General features: G+C 36.5%; 1 protein-coding gene across 7 annotated transcripts in view; it reads left to right on the top strand.

Moving 5' to 3' along the window:
- NAA35 (N-alpha-acetyltransferase 35, NatC auxiliary subunit) overlaps window positions 1-19,371 on the top strand; it is a 97,193-nt gene that overhangs the window by 9,487 nt on the left and 68,335 nt on the right. For 5 of the 7 annotated variants that reach the window (XM_027614957.2, XM_027614961.2, XM_027614959.2 and 2 more), the window contains exons 3-6: window positions 2,674-2,707; window positions 6,192-6,306; window positions 7,583-7,657; window positions 8,584-8,751. In XM_027614957.2, the coding sequence (XP_027470758.1) occupies window positions 2,674-2,707; window positions 6,192-6,306; window positions 7,583-7,657; window positions 8,584-8,751 (392 nt within the window). The remainder of the gene's footprint in view (window positions 1-2,673; window positions 2,708-6,191; window positions 6,307-7,582; window positions 7,658-8,583; window positions 8,752-19,371) is intronic. The other 2 variants (XM_027614962.2, XM_027614964.2) reach the window with 2 other exon arrangements.

The following is a 19,371-nucleotide window of genomic DNA, read 5'->3' as shown; positions in this document are numbered from 1 at the left end:
GGTTTCCAAATCTACCTTAAGTATTTGATAAATTACTACAGCAGTTCTCAGATTTTTTGGTCTTAGGACCCCATTATACTCTTAAAAATTATATTTTTAAACTCTTTAAAAATTGTGTGTTAGCATATATATAGATGTTTACTGTATTAAAATTTAAAACTGAGAAATTTAAAAAATACTTACCAATGCATTTAAAAACAATTATAAACCCATTGCATGTTAACATGTTTTTTAATGAAAAATAAATTTATTTTTCAAAACAGAATAACTTACAAGAATGGTGTTGTTTTGTTTTTTTGAAAATCTCTTTAATATCAGCATAACGAAGGGCACCTGAATTCCTTATCTGTGTGTTTGTTTGAAGTAAACGAGGTAAATCTGGCCTCATCCAGTATGTAGTTGAAAAATGGAGGAACCTTTTCAGATAATTGTGGATACTCTTCTTTGATATTACAGTACAACAAAACTTGACGGGTGGTAGTTTCTTAAAGATTAGTTGTGATGTGGAATCCGAAGACCCGTCAGTGGACTTTCCATTCTTTGTTACATTAAAATCCCCTGGTCTGCCTTGAATTTTGAATGGATCTTTTATCCATGCCTAATTTTGAAACGTGTTGCTATTTGGAAAATAATGGCTCATTGAGTTAAGCAGATCTTCCAAATGCTGATATAATTTATATAATACTGAAAAGCACATTTGTTAATATCACCACCAATATCGTCAGAAAAGTCTTTTTTAAGTATTGGGAAGCTATCAGGTTCACAGTGTCAGATATTTCTCCAAATTCCAATTTTTGAATAAAAGCTCCAGTTTTATCATTGGCAACACAAATGTCAGCTGTTTTTCTTAAAGCAACAAACTCATTTATTTTCAAGAAAATGACGTATTCTCAGATCTGAATAAGTATAGTTTGGCCATTGTTCAAGGAAAAATGGTGTTCCATAATTGTGCAAGTGCTTTTCTTTAAGACAGCATCTTACATTGGTATGCAGCAAAAGTGTTTGCTTATACTTCCCATTTTGTCAAATAGACTATTTAAATAAAGATGTACTCGGAGATTGAGATTTAATCAGCTAAATCAGGGCCAGCACTAGGATGAAGTGATTGAGGCACCGAGGGTGCAAAATTTAAGAATTTGCTACCTGAAAGTGAATGCCTCTTTAAATTTTGCATGGGAGGTCCTTCACTGGCTACACCCTGGTCCCAGCTCTGAGGTTAATAATTTTACTGCTTCATCAAGGACTTCTTAAGTGAAACTAAAAAAAAAAAGTTTGTCTTTTTTAACTGCAAATGTATGGAGGTAAAGAATACACTATTTAGCTTGGGGCCACTGTCTTAATTTGTGCTGAAACTAAAGCAGGGTAGCCCTGTCCCCCCCATTTTTTATTTTTCCTCTTTTTTTTTTTTAAGATTTTACTTATTTGGGAGAGAGAGAATGAGAGAGAGAGAGCATGAGAGGGAGGAGGGTCAGAGGGAGAAGGAGACTCCCTGCTGAGCAGGGAGCCCGATGTGGGACTCCATCCCGGGACTCCAGGATCATGACCTGAGCCGAAGGCAGTTGCTTAACCAACTGAGCCACCCAGGCACCCTATTTTTCCTCTTTATGCGTTGCTTTTGCATCATCAGTGCAAATGTCAACACAATGAAAAAGACAGTGTTTTGGTATTACTATAAAAGTAATTTTTAAATTTTATCTGTTTGGGAAAGAGTGCAAGCAGGAGCTCGCCAGTATGTGCACGAGTGAGCGGGGGTGGAGGGGCAGAGGGAGAAGGAGAGAAAGAATCATAAGTATTCCCCACACTCAGCGTGGAGCCCAACATGGGGCTCAGTCTCACAACCCTGAGATCATGACCTGAACCGAAATCAAGATTTGGATGCTTAACTGACTGAGCCACCCAGGTGCCCCAATATTACTATGAAAGTAATTCTAATATCACAGACACCACCTCGGTTCCCAGACCATCTTTGAGAACTGCTGAAAACTAGTGCTTTGCACCTTCAGCAAGATTTGGCCATCAATATTTAAGCTACTTAAAATGTTATGGTAGTGGTTCTCATCTTCCCTGCACATTGAACTCACCGTAGTGCTTTAAAACCACTACAGAGGTCCTACCCCTAGAATTTAATTGGTTTAGGGTGCTGCTTGGATGTTGGGATTTTCACAAGCTCCAGAGTTGATAACAATATGCAGCCAAGGTTGGGACCTGTTTTATAGGGGTTGAATACTGTTTGGATTAGCTGTTGACTCATGTTTTCTACATTGAAATAAAATATAATTTTAAAAAGTAGCTTTGGCACTGTTCCTGGGACAAAAAGCGGTTAGATTATGACACCAAGTGGTTTAAAAACAACTTGAGAAATAGCAGTCAGTTCTGTGAAAAAGTATATACTTAGGGGGAATTTTACTAGTGATACCTTAAAATGAGGTTGGTAATTCTGATTAGATTATTTTGGCCTCTGGTGGGTTGCTTGCTAATTCTAAAAAGTACAATTTATAGAGTTTATTCACTCTGTAGAAGGCATTATATTAGTAATTGAGTACAAATAACAATTTCATAGAAAATGGAGTTTAATGAAAGCCCATTTTTCAAACAAAACTTTTTTTTCTTAGAATTAAAATTTAAATATTAAGATGGTATTATTCAAAGGATTTTTCTCTTTGTTTCTTTTAGAATTAAAGTTGGGAGAACTGCTTCATGATAAGCTGTAAGTATTTGTGTCATTTGAAATAGTGTAGTTTACTTCTGTTTTTTTCTCGTATGCAGTAGTATTCCTTGAGACCTGGGTAATACTACATTTCAAAGCTGTAAAAATAAAATTAATTATAAATATATTTTTAACATTGATGAGTTATTTTGGGGCAGCTGACCCTAGTTGTGATATGAAATGGTTGGACTTAGTGAAACTATGCCTCATGGTCCTTTCCTTGAGAGTTAGATATATAGGATGTGGAATTTCTTGAAGAAAAGTCAACAGGCTGTATGTTATCTATAATAGGCTGGTTGATGACCAGAGATAAGTGAGATAATGGCTGGATGAAAGTAGATTGAGAATGGCTAGAAAGGTGGAAAAAGAGGTGCTTGATTCTATTTATACTACCATAGATAGCCTCAGGTCCCATACTGCTCTGGCAGGCTCAATTTCAAGGTTAGAAATATTAAATATTAAATTAGTGCCCGAGATTGGACATTTGGGAAGCAAGGGTAGACCCTGAAATTTAGTTCTTCTCAGACTGTAGTGTGAATCGGAATCATCCCACACATTGAAAACACATGTTGCTGGGCCCCACCCCCAGAGTTCCTTCTTTAGGTCTGGCATGGGACCACAGAAGTTGCATTTCCACCAAGTTCCCTGATGAGGTTGATGCTGCTGAGCCAGGGACCAACTGCACTGGTGCTGCCCGCAATTCTAGGAAAGCTATAATGAAACCATATCACAAGCTAATGCAGGAAAGAGTGTGGCTTCTGACTGTGGAACAAGATTTGAAAGAAGTTAGCTGGAGGGACCACGCTCTCTTCATTTCCCCAAGGTTTTAGGTTCAGCCCAGGGAACATGATTGCCGCAGCCTCCCCTGACCATCTATCTATTAAAGTTATATTTTTGTGATTCATATCTCCCTTAGCTGTCTTGTCTTTTATCCCTAGCATACAGTCTTCTAACATGCTATGTAACTTTTTATTGTTTATTTTCTGTTTCCTTCCACTGGATATAGTAAGGCAGGCAAATTTGTTCTGCTCACTCATGTATCCTAAGTACCTAGAACCATGCTTAGAACATATTAGGTGCTCCTGAAATTTGTTGAATGAATGGAATAGCTAACTTAATGCTACTATAGTTTCCATAGAGCTTTACTAATTAGGCAGATACCTCATTAGTCTAGGGTTTTAGTTGTGCCATTAAAAACTTGGTTTAGTTTTTCTCTTGTAAGTAATAAGTGGATACTTTGTTTTAAACTAATTCAGACATCAGAGATGAAACAAAAACTTCCGTGACACTGCCCCCACTCCCCCACATGCCTGTTCTTTGCCCAGAGATAATAACTGTTAGCAGATTGTTGCATGTCTTTCTAGACCTATAAATATATTTACATACTGTAAATATCTTTCTTTTACATACAGTAAAATCGGTAAATTAGTTAATTGTAAGTACGAATCTACAGTATGTATTTTGAAAATTCCTTCCCAATTCAGTGTATCTTGGAGCTCATTCTCTGTTACTATATAAGCTCTACCTTGTTCATTTTAACTGTTGGTTTGTATTTTACAAAATGGCTATACCTGTGGTATCCCTATTGATGGACATTTAAATTGCAAGATTTTTGGTAACGTGGGAAAATTGAAGACATTTAATTTCTACAAGCCTTTTTGTATACATGTACAAATAATTTTTAGGGTGGAAGCCTAGGACTCAAATGACTGGATTTTAATGGGTTCAGCCAGACTTTTCCTAAACAAAAGTGTGTATCAATTTACACTCCCACCAACAGTATGAGAGTAAACTAAATATATTTTTAAAACTTTCTGAATAGCCAGAGAAATTCCTCATTGTTTGGTTTGCATTACCTGATTACATTTGAATTTGAGCAGCTTTTCACCTTGTTATTAATATACATTTTTTCTTTTGCGAATTGTCCATTCCTGTTGTTTGCCTTTTTTTTTTTTTTTTTTTTTTGGACTACTTGCCTTATTTATATGTACCAGGTGGTTGTATTCTGGATAATAACTTTTTGAAAATTATATTAAAAATATCCGACCTAGATAATTATGGAGTTCCAGCTATGGTTTATTATAGGCACATATAAACTAGTTTTGTAAATTATTGAAGAGTCTTTTATTTGCTTGTTTTAGGTTTAGAACTTAAATTTGCCTGCAGTTTACTTTTTGAAATTGTGTGAATCAAAGATTTCACTTTTTTCCAGATGGGTAGCCACTTGTCTCAACGGTATTGATTAACCCACTATTTTTCAGTACTCTGAAATTCTACTTTTTTTTTTTTTAAGATTTTATTTATTTACTTGACAGAGACACAGCGAGAGAGGGAACACACACAGGGGGAGTGGGAGAGGGAGCTTGATGTGGGGCTCGATTCCAGGACTCTGGGATCATGACCTGAGCCGAAGGCAGATGCTTAATGACTGAGCCACCTAGGCTCCCCAAAATTCTTTTACCAAATATAATTCCTACAGAAATGGGGTTGGGGCTGTTTTCTCTTGACGTGTGTATGCTAGAATGCTTTCAATTATTATATCTTAGAATATTTTTGATATTTGATGAATCTCTGTTGTTGAAAAATTCTCTTCCATTTTTGCATATTTTCCGTTATGGCTTGACAACATCTTTGAAAAATACCATTTGGGTTTTGACTAGCATAGACTAGAGTTGTCTTCAATAATATGTTCATCTTGTCGGATTATTTTGAAGCATTAAGAGATTTGAGGGATTACAGGGAAGAGTCTGTCTCCTTAAAGCTGGTTTTGATGTCTTGCTGCCTCTCTGAGAGAAATGATTTAGTGTAGCAAGGTAGATGTCTTGATTTTCCTGGTAATCTAATAGCTTAGACTAAGCAAAATATGAAGTCAGTAGCTTCATCACCTGTCAGACTTTCTTTTAAGCTTTTTTTGTTCCTGTCCCATTTTTTTGAGGCATTTCTCCGTTAACGATACACTTACCAGTCCACAGTGCATCACAACTATCTGCTTTTATGGCTAATAAGCCATAAAAACCAGACACAAGAGGATTCCTGGATTATTTTTCATTATGTTATTGCCAGAACTTTGGGCATTACAGACAGTAATGTGCCAGATTATTACTATTATTCAAGATCTAAAGAAAATGATGATTATTTCAACATTAAGTAGAGAAAATTATTTAAAGAAGGCAAAGTGAAATCCATTATAGATCAGTTGATCTTTTTTCCAAAATTTCTAATGTGCAACATTTTGAAGGAAACACAAAAAACTTTTTTTTTCTTTTCTCCCCCGCAGTGCATGTAAAATAATTTGAGTGACAAATACATGGAATAATTTTTATGTTATGTTTCTATCTAATTGAAATAGAAGTGGTAACAAATTGGGAAGACTAAATACATAGAATACCATAGTTATTTAAAGCACTATAATTTTATATCATTGTGGGAATCTGGATAAACTTAACTGGTTCAAAAACAATTTGGTCAATTTTTTTATTTCCAGATTTGGCCTTTTTGAAGCCATGTCTGCCATTGAAATGATGGATCCCAAGATGGATGCTGGCATGATTGGAAACCAAGTTAATCGAAAAGTTCTCAATTTTGAACAAGCTATCAAGGTAATTACCATTGTGCTTTTTGTGTTTTATCATTTGTTATTTCATATGTTAAAACAATGAAAATCAAACTTGGCATATTAAAATATAATTTTTTTAAGATTATCTCAGGTATGTAAACAAAACTTGGTTATAACCTTTAGTTATCTATCTCTTGAAATTTTAAGATCTGTAAATTGTTCAAGGTCTTCATTACAAGCTTGCTCTACATTTGTGTGTCTGTTTATTAATTTTTTTTAAAGATTTTATTTCAGAGAGAGCACGAGTGGGGAGAGGGGCAAGGGGAGAGGGAGAAGCAGACTCCTTGCTGAACAAGGAGCCCGATCAAGGGCTCGATCCCAGGACCCCAGGGTCATGACCTGAGCCAAAGGCAGACACTTAACTGACTGAGCCACCCAGGTGCCCTGTTCATTAATTTTTGAAAGCATTTCAGTATATATTCAAATACCAGGGTAGTTGGGTTGGTTAAGGGATTAAATTTTATGTATTAATACATTAAGCAAGGTGCTTGTGGTTGTGAATTTGAAATTAACTGTGAGGATTGACTTACAGATTCACTCATAGTTGACACAGAGTTTAATTTTGCATATTTTATGAGGAAAGATTTGCTAAACAAAATTTACAAGTAGTATAGTTAACTTAAGGGAATGGTTTTTAAAAATGTTTGGGGCACCTGGCTGGCTCAGTCCAGTTAAGCATCTGATTCTTGATTTTGGCTCAGGTTATGATCTCAGGGTCATGAGAATGAGCCCTGCTTTGGTCTCCACACTCCTTGGGGAGTCTGCTTGAGGTTCTCTCTCTCCCTCTCCTTCCCTGTACCCTGTGCATGTGCATGTTCTTTCTCTCTCAAATAATTAAAAGTTTTCTCTTGGTAAATAGTTTTGATCCATTAATATGATTAATGTTTATTAATGCTTAAAACTAATTTGAACTGTTTTTTAAATACTTGTTGGTTTGACTTTTTGTTTCTTTGTAAAGGCCTTTAGTCTGTTTCAAATTAAGAGGCTTTGATTTTTTTTTTATTGAAGATCTATTTGTTGGTTTGACTTTTTGTTTCTTTGCAAAGGCCTTTAGTCTGCTTCAAATTAAGAGGCTTTGATTGTTCTTATTGAAGATCGAATACAGAGTTGGTGTCTTAGTTTTTATCAGGTGATGACATAGTTCTAGAATTTTTATTTTTAAAATCTAATTTTTGGAAGAGAAAATGCTACTGGACATAAAAACCATAAATTTGTAAAAAAAACTTCTGCTCATATGTCCTATTTCTCCTCGTTTTTAGGATGGCACCATTAAAATTAAAGACCTCACCTTGCCTGAATTGATAGGGATAATGGATACTTGTTTTTGCTGTTTGGTAAGAGTTGAAATAACACTTGGTTAATCTAAAAACTATGACTTCCCAGGAAGTTTCTCTGGTTGGGGATTATTGACTTAGAGACAGAAGTCAGGAAAACTTGTGCAGTTTCTTGCAGTAAGCTAGGTGGGATGTGATGCTCTCGACTAGCAGTAGTAGTAGTAGTAGTAGTAGTAGTAGTAGTAGTAGTAGGCTAGGTGGGATGTGATGCTCTCGACTAGCAGTAGTAGTAGTAGTAGTAGTAGTAGTAGTAGTAGTAGTAGTAGTAGTAGGCTAGGTGGGATGTGATGCTCTCGACTAGCAGTAGTAGTAGTAGTAGTAGTAGTAGTAGTATTAGTAGTAGCCTAGGTGGGATGTGATGCTCTCGACTAGCAGTAGTAGTAGTAGTAGTAGTAGTAGTAGTAGTAGTAGTAGTAGTAGTAGGCGGCTAGGTGGGATGTGATGCTCTCGACTAGCAGTAGTAGTAGTAGTAGTAGTAGTAGTAGTCGTCGTCATCTTTAGTAGTAGTGAGTATGAAAAAGAAAAGTTAAATGAGTGGCTAAGGACTGGTTAGTTCTAAAACTGTGAATTCCCTACCTTATGGATTTTTATTGACTCCATTGTGGCATTGATTGCTTTTGGATGGTATGTAAGGCAGCATTCTAATTTCATTAATCTCCAAGTATATTGCAAACTGAATTCTATATAAGAATGCTTCCGTTAGATAGCTAATCGTATTTATGGTAATGATCCTTGAAAATCTTTAGTCAGTGAATGTGAATTGTAATTCTTTTGTCCCTTCTGACTTTGATCATCTTTGAAATGCTATGATTAATAATACATTTATTTGGGTCTGTGGCAGTCTAGCCCTTGACGGTTGGGTCAATTTAGACTTTGCAGGCTTTGTGTGTTGTCTTAAACATACACATACATTTATTTCTTTATAGATAACATGGTTAGAGGGCCATTCCTTGGCACAGACAGTATTTACGTGCCTTTACATTCACAATCCAGACTTTATAGAAGATCCTGCCATGAAAGCTTTTGCTCTGGGAATCCTGAAAATCTGTGACATTGCAAGGGAAAAAGTAAATAAAGCTGCTGTTTTTGAAGAGGTAAGATTTTGTAATAGAATTCCTGAAGCTCATTGACCACTTTATTAATTGTGATACATTTAAATGATCATATATATTTTTATCAACAAATATAGTTAAAAACAGTTTTTAAAAGTGATGCTGTGCTGTTTACAAATATATTGGCTGAAGTGAACCAGTTCGGAGAAAGAACTTTAGTTTCAGTATATGTTCTTTCTGTCAGTACCATTCATTGAGTATCCATTATGTGCAGAGTATTTTGTTCTGGGTATTGTGGGAATTCACAAAGAAAATAGAAGACACAGCTTCTTCCCTCAAGTCTCTTATAAATTATAACAGAAGTGCTGTACTTTCAGTCTTTGGTTAAGAGGGAACTAAGGAAAACAAAAGTATAAAGAATATTTTAGGGTATAAACATATTCTTCCAGTTTGTACGGAGTAGTTTGCCCTGAGGAAGTGTTGTGAGTTTTAGACATGGAAAGATGTTTTTCTCCTTATGAGAAAAAATAAGGTTTCAGGCACTGATAATTTTTTTTTTTTAATTTATTTGAGAGAGAGAGAGACAGCGAGCGAGGGAACACAAGCAGGGAGAGTGGGGGAGGGAGAAGCAGGCTTCCCGCCGAGCAGGGAGCCCGATGCGGGGCCCGATCCCAGGACCCTGAGATCATGACCTGAGCCGAAGGCAGATGCTTAACGACTGAGCCACCCAGGTGCCCCACAGGCACTGATAATTTTAAGGGGAAATATGATAGCATTTAAAATTATTGATAAGTATTTTTAATTCTTCCTTTTGTTGAAACTTATGTTTCTTTTTAACACTGTTACTGATCCAAAATAAATATCTTAGTCTCCTACAGTGGTTCAGTCTATAGTATGTGTAGCTTTAAATTTATATTAATAATGTGAGAATAATACAGCTAATATGACTTCACATTTAAATATATGGCTCGTAAGTTGTGTATGAAATACTGTCTACTTTTTACACACTCATTGGTTAGGTAGCTACTTATTTTAATTGCTGTGGGTATCATGGAAAATCTTACCCATTTGCATGAAAATTTTAAAAAGATTAGTTCAAGTTAAGTGAGAAGAGATATATATATTATTAAATACTTACATTCTCACACCACACCCAAAGGACATCAAAAATCCTAATCCTCGGGCAGAGAAAGGATTCATTTAGCAAACAGGGCTATAGTAGTTGGTTAGCACCCTTGAAAATTAACTTATCATTTTATGCCTCCCTTAATCTGTTGGGTTATTATAGCAGAATACCATAGATGGAGTGGCTTGTAAACTGAAGTTTATTTCTCGTAGTTCTGGAGACTAACAAGTCCACGATCAGGGCACCAGCAGCTTTGGTGGCTTGTGAGGGCCTGCCCTCTGGTTCCTAGATGGTCATCCTTGCACAGAGTCCTCACTTGGCACAGAGTGCACGGGAGCTCTCTGGGTCTCTGTTATAAGGGTGCTCATCCCATCCATGAGGGCTCTGCCCTCATGACCTAATCACCTCCCTGAGGCCCCACCTCCTCATACTATCGCAGTGGGTGTTAGAACTTACATATGAATTTTGGGGGGACACAAACATTCAGTCTATGACAACATCAAAATAAATTGCAGATAGATGAAATATTTTAAGTGTAAAAAAAGTTAAAAAGACAGTTTATAGAAAATGAAATGGTCTTTAAACATAAGATGTGTAAGAGACGTGCAGATTAAAACTGAGATACCATTTTTTACCCATTATTGGCAAAGATTAGATATTTTGTATAATGTGCTTATCCATGAGGGTGAGAAACAGGCACTCAACATGTGCTGTGTGTGTGAGAGACAAATAGTCATTGCTTCCCTCTTTTTAATCTTTAATTTCAAATTAACAAGTTATAGTGACAGCACAAAGAACAGTATATATCCCTCACGTTGATTCAGCTGCTATTAATCCATTGTCCCATTTACTTTCTCAGTTTCTCTCTCATGTATGTGTGTTTTTTCCTTGAATTGGTGGAGAGTAAGTTGCATACGTTATGACCTTCTCCCCACAAACACTTCTCAGTGTGCATCTCCTAAGAAAAAAGGTACTTTCATACACAACTACAGTACAATTATCAACCTCAGTGAATCTGTAATAACAGTCCACTCTCCATATTCTGCTCCTGTCAGGTGACCCAGTAATATCCTTCTTAGTGTTTTTTTTTTTCCCTGCGGTTCGGGATCCAGTCTAGAATCATGTCCTGCATTTAGTTGCCTCTTTAGTATCCTTTAGTCTATAGCAGTTCCTCTGCCTTCTTTGTCTCCATGTCATTGATGTTTTTGGAGAACACACGCCTCTCCTCGTTTGTCTTATAATGTTCCTCACTTGGGGTTTGTGTGTTTTTTCTCCTGATTACATTTAGAATATGCAGTCCTGGTAGGAATATGATGCAAATGATATTGTGTCCTCCTTCTGGTGTCACTATTGAGGCATGCAGTATGCATCTGCCCCCTCAGTGGTGATGTTATTTTGTTCCAGGGTGTTTTCTGATTACCGTATGGTTACTGTTTTCTCCCCTGGCATGTAATAAGCCTTCCATAAGGAAACTCTTTAAGGTCATACAAATATCCTGCTCATTAAAATCTTTCCCCTAGATTTAGCATCCATTGATGCTTGCTTGGAATAATCTTCACCGTGATGGCTGCAAAATGATGATTTTCTCACCTTAGTACCCCTCCCCCACATTTATTAGTCAGGACTCAGGTTTTCACTGTAAGCAAGACTCCTTAATGGTATTATAAACTCACACAACTGTTTTAAAGAGCAGTTGGTAATATAAGTTAAAATGTATATGACTTACCACAGCTGGTTCACTTTTAGGAATTTATTCTACAAATAGATCTGTGCTGCGTACAAAGATTTATGTACAAGGACATTAATTGTAGTTTTGTTTGTAGTAATGAAAATCTAGAAACTACCTTAATGTCCATCAATAGGAGACTTGTTAAATGATGCTACCTTCATACGGTGGAGTATTATGCGCCCTTTACAAAGAAGGAGGTAGATTTATGTGTACAAGTAAGATCAGACCTCCGAAATAAAGTAAAATAAGTCAGGTATAGAAAAGTATGTATAGGTTTCTTTTTTAAAATGGGAAGTAGTTAAATCTTCATTACAATAAGATAACTGGAATCTTGAGGGTTGGGATATACTTGTTTGTGCTGTTGGAATTTTTATTATGTGCCTGGATGAGTTTGTTTTAAAAGTAAATGAAAATTTTTCTGTAATGTAAGTAATTAAAATTGAAATTCTGCATATTCTCTGGATGAAGGACTTACAAATGGGAGAAATCATAAAGGAAAGTACCAACAGGAAAAAGCTGATAGAAAAATTTTTTTCAAAAAAATCTAGATAACAAAAATAATCTATATTTCTGTGTTAAGATCTCATTCAAATAAAGCATAACACTGAAGCCCAGATGAATAGGCAGTAAAATAAACAGCTTACTCATGGAGGAGGGGAATAAATGGCCATAGCATTTAAAAATTTAGTCTCAGTGTCATCCAAGAAATACAGTTAAAATAATTCATTTTTCTTCTATCAAATATATTTTTAAATGAATATTCAATATTGGTTAAGGATGCAGTAAGTTGTCATTTGGTTTTTATTAGTGGGAGTATGCATTAGCACAGCTGAAACTAATTCATCTTTAGAACTCAGCCTTAAATGATTAGAAATGTGGATACTTTATGCAAAAACCCTTTAATCAGTTTTTAATAGTGAAAGTTGGCAACAACCAAAATGCCACCATTAGGGTTTGCTTGAAGTAAATTATGGATAATTTATTACACATAATTTATTATATAGAGTGATAGTGAAAAAACTGTTTAAAATCATGGGGACGTGGGGGTGGCTGAGTGGCTTAGTGGGTTAAGCATCTGCCTTTGCCTCAGTTCATGATCTTAGGGGCCTGGAATCAAGCCCCGAGAAGGGCTCCTTGCTCATTGGGGAGCCTGCTTCTCCCTCTTCTCTCTGCCCCTCCCTCCTTGTGTGCGCTCACTCTCAAATAAAATCTTTAAAACATGGGAGAGGGTATACTTTAAAGGGTTAAGAAAGCAGCACACAGTATAATCAACTATGTAAAAATAAGACTGGAAAGAAGTATAAAGCTCCTGGGCTGGAAAAATTATGTTTTCTTATTTCTGTAAACTTTTCAGATTTTTCCAGATAAGTATGTCTTGTTTTTATAATTAGAAAAAGAATTGATTGCCTACTGAAAGTCCTTAAGAGACCTGGTAATGAATAAGTAAGAATAAACTATAATAAACAAATCATTTCTTTGAAATGGCTGCTTCTGCAGTTCCTGGGTGCTGGTATATTTTGTCCTCAGATGTGTCTCTGCTTTGTTTTTACTCCTGAACTAGAGACATGTGTCTTTCTTAATATCCTGTATACATGTGCAAAATGGAAACCACTGTTCCCCCATCAAACCACTGATTCTCTTGCATTCTGCATCTTGCAGAATGGTATCTACAGGGTTATCTAATTGAAATCTTTTATTTTTACCTTGCAAGTGTCTTCAGTCTTTTGAAGCTTTTCCTTCTCTCATTGTTCCTGCTTTAGTTTGAGCTTTTGTCAGCTTCAGATTTAGGTTCTTGAGAGAGTGTCTGCACTTTTCTTTCTGGCCCGGTCTTTCCCTGTAGGCCACTGTCTACTTGACTACCACTTAGCTACCATCTTAAAAGTAGGTAATCTGGTCATGTTCAGTTTTGTTCTTTGAAAATTTTTCCTGGATGGGTGTTTTAATAAAAGTAATAATATCTATATATTATGCAAAATCAAGTAGCCCATAGGATGTAAGATGGAAAATTGTAGTTCTCTGTTCTTTCCTTACTCATTCCATAATAATATTAAATTCTGTTTAGCTTTTCCCACTATTTATTTCCATATTTCTGGATAATAGACTTATATTTTTATTTCTAGATATAAACAATTTTTATACAGTTATTTTATACAATTTTATACAGTTTTAACAATTTTTAACTAGGATATGTCAGCACATTTTTAGTATATAACTGGCATCCATATATTACCCCCTCCTGTACCCCAATAGTAATTCGGTTTTGGTTAAGTCATTATTCAGTGTTGACAATACTGTGATTGTATAAATACTAATGACAGATGAGCCAGAGTGGTGTAGCATACATTTCCTTTCTCATACAAATTTTTATTTTTCTTGAAGGTGATAACTGCCTCTTTTTGGTTTGCTTAGTTTTCTGTGTACTTCTCCTTGATTCTTCCCCTCCCATTATTATGAAACATAATCAGATAGTGTATCAGTTTATATATTTTTTGAAATTCTTTTTCTTAGCTCCTTTATTCCCTAATTCAGACTGGATCAGTTGCCTTCTAGGTCCACTGTGCAGCTGTGATCCCAGGTTCTATTCTCCTGGGAATTCCATTTTCCTTTCTTTATTGTTAGTTTTCTAGTTATCTGGATTTCATTTATTGTTCTTAGTTTATTATTTGTGTGGTATAGCATTTCCAGTTCCATGGGGAGAGACAGGGAGGGAATTGTATTTTGAGAACTTGCATGTCTGAAAATGTCTTCCCTACTCTCACACTTGATTAAAAGTTTGGTTGTAATAGATTTTTAGGTTGGAAAATCATTTTCCTCAGAATTTTTTAGGCATTATTCCAGTGACTCTTAATTTTAGTGTTTCCATCCTGATCTTTTATATGTCACCCATGTTTTTTCTTTGGAAGTTTTTAGGATTTTTCTTTCTAATGACTATACTTTAGACTTGGTCATTACAACCCTTTACTGATCTCAGTTTGGAGTATCCTATTCTCAGACCACCATGTGTTTCTATGTTGTTTGTGTTCTGACTCCTGCAGTTCACCCCTACTTGGACTCCAATTTATTATATCACTTTTTACTGTCATTACCCTTTTGACTCTCTTTTCTCACTTTAAGTCCGTCTTCCTTCATTACAGTTACTCCCTTGCCTACACTTTCAGCTCTCTTCCTCTCTTGCCTTATTGTACCTCAATTCTAGTTGAGTTTAGCCCTCTATCTACTGTGTCTTTATACTTGCACATCTCAGTGTGACTAGAGAAAAATACATTCACACTGATTGGTCCTACTTTCAGTTCATCACCACTAACTTCAAGTGGGCTCCTTCCCTAGGTCATTCACTCTCCCTCTCAGACTTCTAACACTTTCACCATCCTCACTTGAAGCAAACCTACCTTCCTACTGCACTAAATAAATGGAAGTAATCTCACCTACCTGCACAGGTGCTCTGTGTTCTTTGGCTCTTCTGGCTATCTAGAAGAACCTTCTCATCTAAGGGTGATCTCTTCTGCTTGTGCATTGGATTCCATACCCTGTCTTATTAAAAAATATTCCTCTAGCAATTCTCCCCTCTGTCCCTTGCATAATGAATTTGCCCCTCTACTGGATCATTCCCGTCTGCATGTTAGCATGGCTTTTCTTCCTCCATCTTAAAAATACCATTTCTTGGCATAACATAACTTTAGCTTCTGCTCTATATTCAGTTCTTTTCAGCCAGAATCCTTAAGAGGTGTCCATTCTCTCTTAAATCCACTCCAGTCAGGCTTTGAATAGTGTTCCACCAAAACTTCATCGTCATGGTCATCTAAGACCTCAGTGTTGCTAAACCCATTGGTTTTATTTGGTCTTAAACTTGATTGGTCATCAGATTTTTGACATGGAGTCCATACTTGAAACAAATTATTTTCTTGGCTTTTAAGATGCACTTTTTCCCTGGTTTCCTGCCTCACTGGTTGTTCTTGTTTGTCATCTCATTCTCTAAGCCAACACTCCCTGATACAGAATGCAAGCCATATACATCATTTAAAATGTTCTAGTAGCCTATGGGTGAAATTTTTGTAACATTTTATGTAGCCCAGTATATCTAAAATAATATTTCAGTATATAATCATTTATAAAATATTAATGAGAATTGCCAAAATATGGAAAGAACCAGATGTCCATTGACGGATGAATGGATAAAGAAGATGTAGTGTGTGTGTGTGTGTGTGTGTGTGTGTGTGTGTGTGTATGTACAATGGAATATTACTCAGCCATCAAAAAGAATGAAATCTTGCTGTTTGCAACAATGTGGATGGAACTAGAGTGTATTATGCTCAGAGAAATAAGTCAGAGAAAGACAAATACCATATGATTTCACTCATATGTTGAATTATAAGAAACAATACAGATGAACATAGGGGAAGGGAAGGAAAAATAAGATAAAAACAGGCAAAACGTAAGAGACTTTTTTTTTTAAGGTTTTATTTATTTGACACAGAGAGAGTGAGCACAAGCAGGGGGAGTGGGAGAGGGGGAAGCAGACTCCCTGCTGAGCAGGGAGCCCAGTGCGGGACTCGATCCCAGGATCGTGGGATCATGACCTGAGCTGAAGACAGACGCTTAACCAAATGAGCCAACCAGGCACCCCGAGATTTTTTTTTTTTTTTAAGATTTATTTAGAGAATGTGCACTTGAGCAGGGGGAGGGGAAGAGAGAGAGGGCAAGAAGTAGATGCCACACTGAGCACAGAACCCAATGTGGGGCTTGATCATAAGATCCTGAGATTATGACCTGAGCTGAAATCAAGAGTTGGACGCTTAACTCATTGAGCAACCCAGGCACCCCAAGAGATTCTTAACTATAGGGAACAAAGGGTTGCTGGAGGGGAAGTGGGTGGGGGGAGAGGGTAATTGGGTGAAGGGCATTAAGTATGGCACTTGATGTAATGAGCACTGGGTGTTATATGCAACTGATGAATCACTAAACTCTACCCTGAAACTATAATACACTATATGTTAACTAACTTGAATTTAAATAAAAATTAATGAGATGTAAAATTACATTTTTTTTGTAGCAAGTATTCTAAGTGTGGTATGTATGTTACACTTACGGCACATTTCGGTTTGAACTATCCACATTTCAGGTGCTCACTTCTTAATTGGCTGTGTGATGGCCATATTGGTCAGCACAGTTCTAAACACTGGTGTGGCTCAGGCCCTATCTTTACATCTCTTCTCTGTACTCATTCTCCTGATGATCTCGTGCAGGTTCATAGACTTAAATTCTGTCTCTGCTACTGAAGCCTAAGTTTGTATCCTCAGCTTAGACTTTATAGACTTCCCTAAATCTCAGACTCACACATGCTATTGCCTATTCTACATTTTCCGCTTGGATGTCTAGCTCAGACATCACATTTCCAAAATGGAGCTGCTGATTTTCCCATTGCCTCCTAACTTCTTCCTTCTGTAGTCTTCTCAATCTCAGCAAATGGAGCTCTGTTCTTCTAGTTGTACAGAACAAAAACTTTGGAGTCATCCTTGACTCTTCTCTTTCTCTCATACCTCACATCTAAACCCTCAGGAAGTCCTGTGAACCAAAGGTTGGCAGTCTACAGCCTGCAGGCCTACCCAGCCTGTTGCCTATGTTTTTTATGGTCCTGGAGCTAAGAATGTTTTTTGTGTTTTTAAAAAAAATTTAAAAATTTTTAAATTTTTTTTAAAGGTTATTTACTCACTTCAGAGAGAGAGAGCACGAGCCAGGGAGTGTGGGGGCAGAGGGAGAGGGAGAAGCACACTCCCCACTGAGCAGGGAGCCTGACACAGGGCTTGATCCCAGGACTCTGGGATCAATACCTGAACCAAAGGTAGACGCTTAACCAACTGAGCCACCCAGATGCCCCTGTTTTTTTGTGTTTTAAATAGTTACATTTAAGTAGTGATATAAGTACCTACATAATTATCTCCATTTTACCACTTGGCTTGTAAAACAGAAAATATATATTATCTGGCTCTTTTAAAAAAAGTATCCTCGACTGATACTGTTTATATGTTTAATTAATTTATTTGTTTAATTAGTGCCAGGCACTGCGGCAGATACTACTGGGTATTTGCACCTGTAATGACAGGCATATATTGCTTTGCTGTGCAGGGTGAGGGTGGAAGGGAGACTAAGGATGCTCCTCCTGGCTCTTATGCCTTTTCTCCTTTTTAAGGAAAAGTCCTACTTATCTTTAGACTTGGATCCCAGTCTCCTGACTTGCCCATACAGACTTCAGTTTTTTTCTCTGCCCTTCTTAGCACATTCTTCTGTTAACAGCTGGTGCCTGCATACTGGCTTGCATGGAACAGTCCTGCTTGGCACCTTTTATCCTGGTGTAGTTTTTAATAGTATCCCCTTTTACTCTCAGTAGTATGCCAGTTTGAGTAATAATGTATGGTGCACCCCTTATGGTGTACCCCTTCTCCTGTCATTTTTTTTTTTTTTGGAACATAGATGTGATATTTGGAGGTAGGTTCTGCTTCATTTTGTCAACATGTAAATCTAAGACAGCCTCAGAGCTTAGGATGGTGAAGCAGAAAGATTACTTCTGATATTCCTCTTATTTGGCATGATATAAGTATGCATCACTTAAGTCACTGTAGTTGGATTTTCCTCCTCTTTGCAACCAAATATATTTTTAATACAAAGATAAATTATAAAAGTTCTGGTTTGCCTGGCAAAGAGTAAACACTGTTACACACTTGGTGTGTATTTCTCCAAATATTTTCTATATGTATACACGTGTATTTTACTTAACATGATGGAATTATGTAAACTGTTTGCAACTTTTTTCTGTAGACAATATAGAATAGATTTCTGTATGTACCGATTATTGTAGGTAGAGAGCTACCTCATTGTTTTTTATTGGCTGCATAGCTTCATGTTAAGAGTACAGGTTTTGAATATTTCTGGCAAGAATTATTAAAGGATGCTAAAACTAGTAAACAAAAGTATAACAAGCACAGGATTTGTACCTAGCCTCCAAGTATCTTCCCACAAGATATTAATTACAGAGGGAAAATGATTCGTTTACAGTGAAGAAACATGGCAGATACCACCTTAGCTAAATGGCCAGACTTAATATCACCAATAATGGGACGGTTCAGCATCATGTGCTTCCAGATAAAATGCTCCATGAGAAGAACACAACATCACTTCTGTGGTATTCCTATTAAATATGACATAAATTGGATTTAATCTTGGAGAAACATAAGGCAAACCCATATTGAGGGATGTAGTCATTAAAAATAACTTCGGCCTGTACTATTCCAAAATGTCAGGGCATGAAAGATAAGGACCAAGGAAATGCCCCACATTCAAGAGATATGAATTTCCAAATTTGATCATTGTACCATGGTTATGGAAGAGAATGATTTATGGTTTTGGGAAATCACACTGAAGTATTTAGAGGTAAGGGGGCATCACAATCTATAACTTAGTCTCAAATGTGTAAGAAAAAGTATAGAGAATGATAATGCAAATGTGGTAAAATGTTATTTGAAGAATACGGGGGAGGAATATGGAACTTCTCTGTGCTATTTTTTATTCAGAAATTTTTTCAAAAGAAAGTTTAAAAAGTACAGCCTCTGGGAATTGATATCACCTAAGTTTGTGTTCTTTCTATTTCACTTACATGCTTTGTGGTGTTTGGGAATTTAAGTTTCTATGCCTCAGTGTCCTCATTTATAAAATATAGTTTGTAATAGTCCCCACCTCAGAGCATTATTTTGAGGGTTAATGAAGTTAATACAAGTAAAATGTTTAGAGCAGTGCCTGGCACATAGTAAGTACT

This window comes from Zalophus californianus, chromosome 13 (genome assembly GCF_009762305.2).
Source record: "Zalophus californianus isolate mZalCal1 chromosome 13, mZalCal1.pri.v2, whole genome shotgun sequence".
Lineage (NCBI taxonomy): Eukaryota > Metazoa > Chordata > Mammalia > Carnivora > Otariidae > Zalophus > Zalophus californianus.
This window is presented reverse-complemented; position numbering and strand designations above follow the sequence as displayed.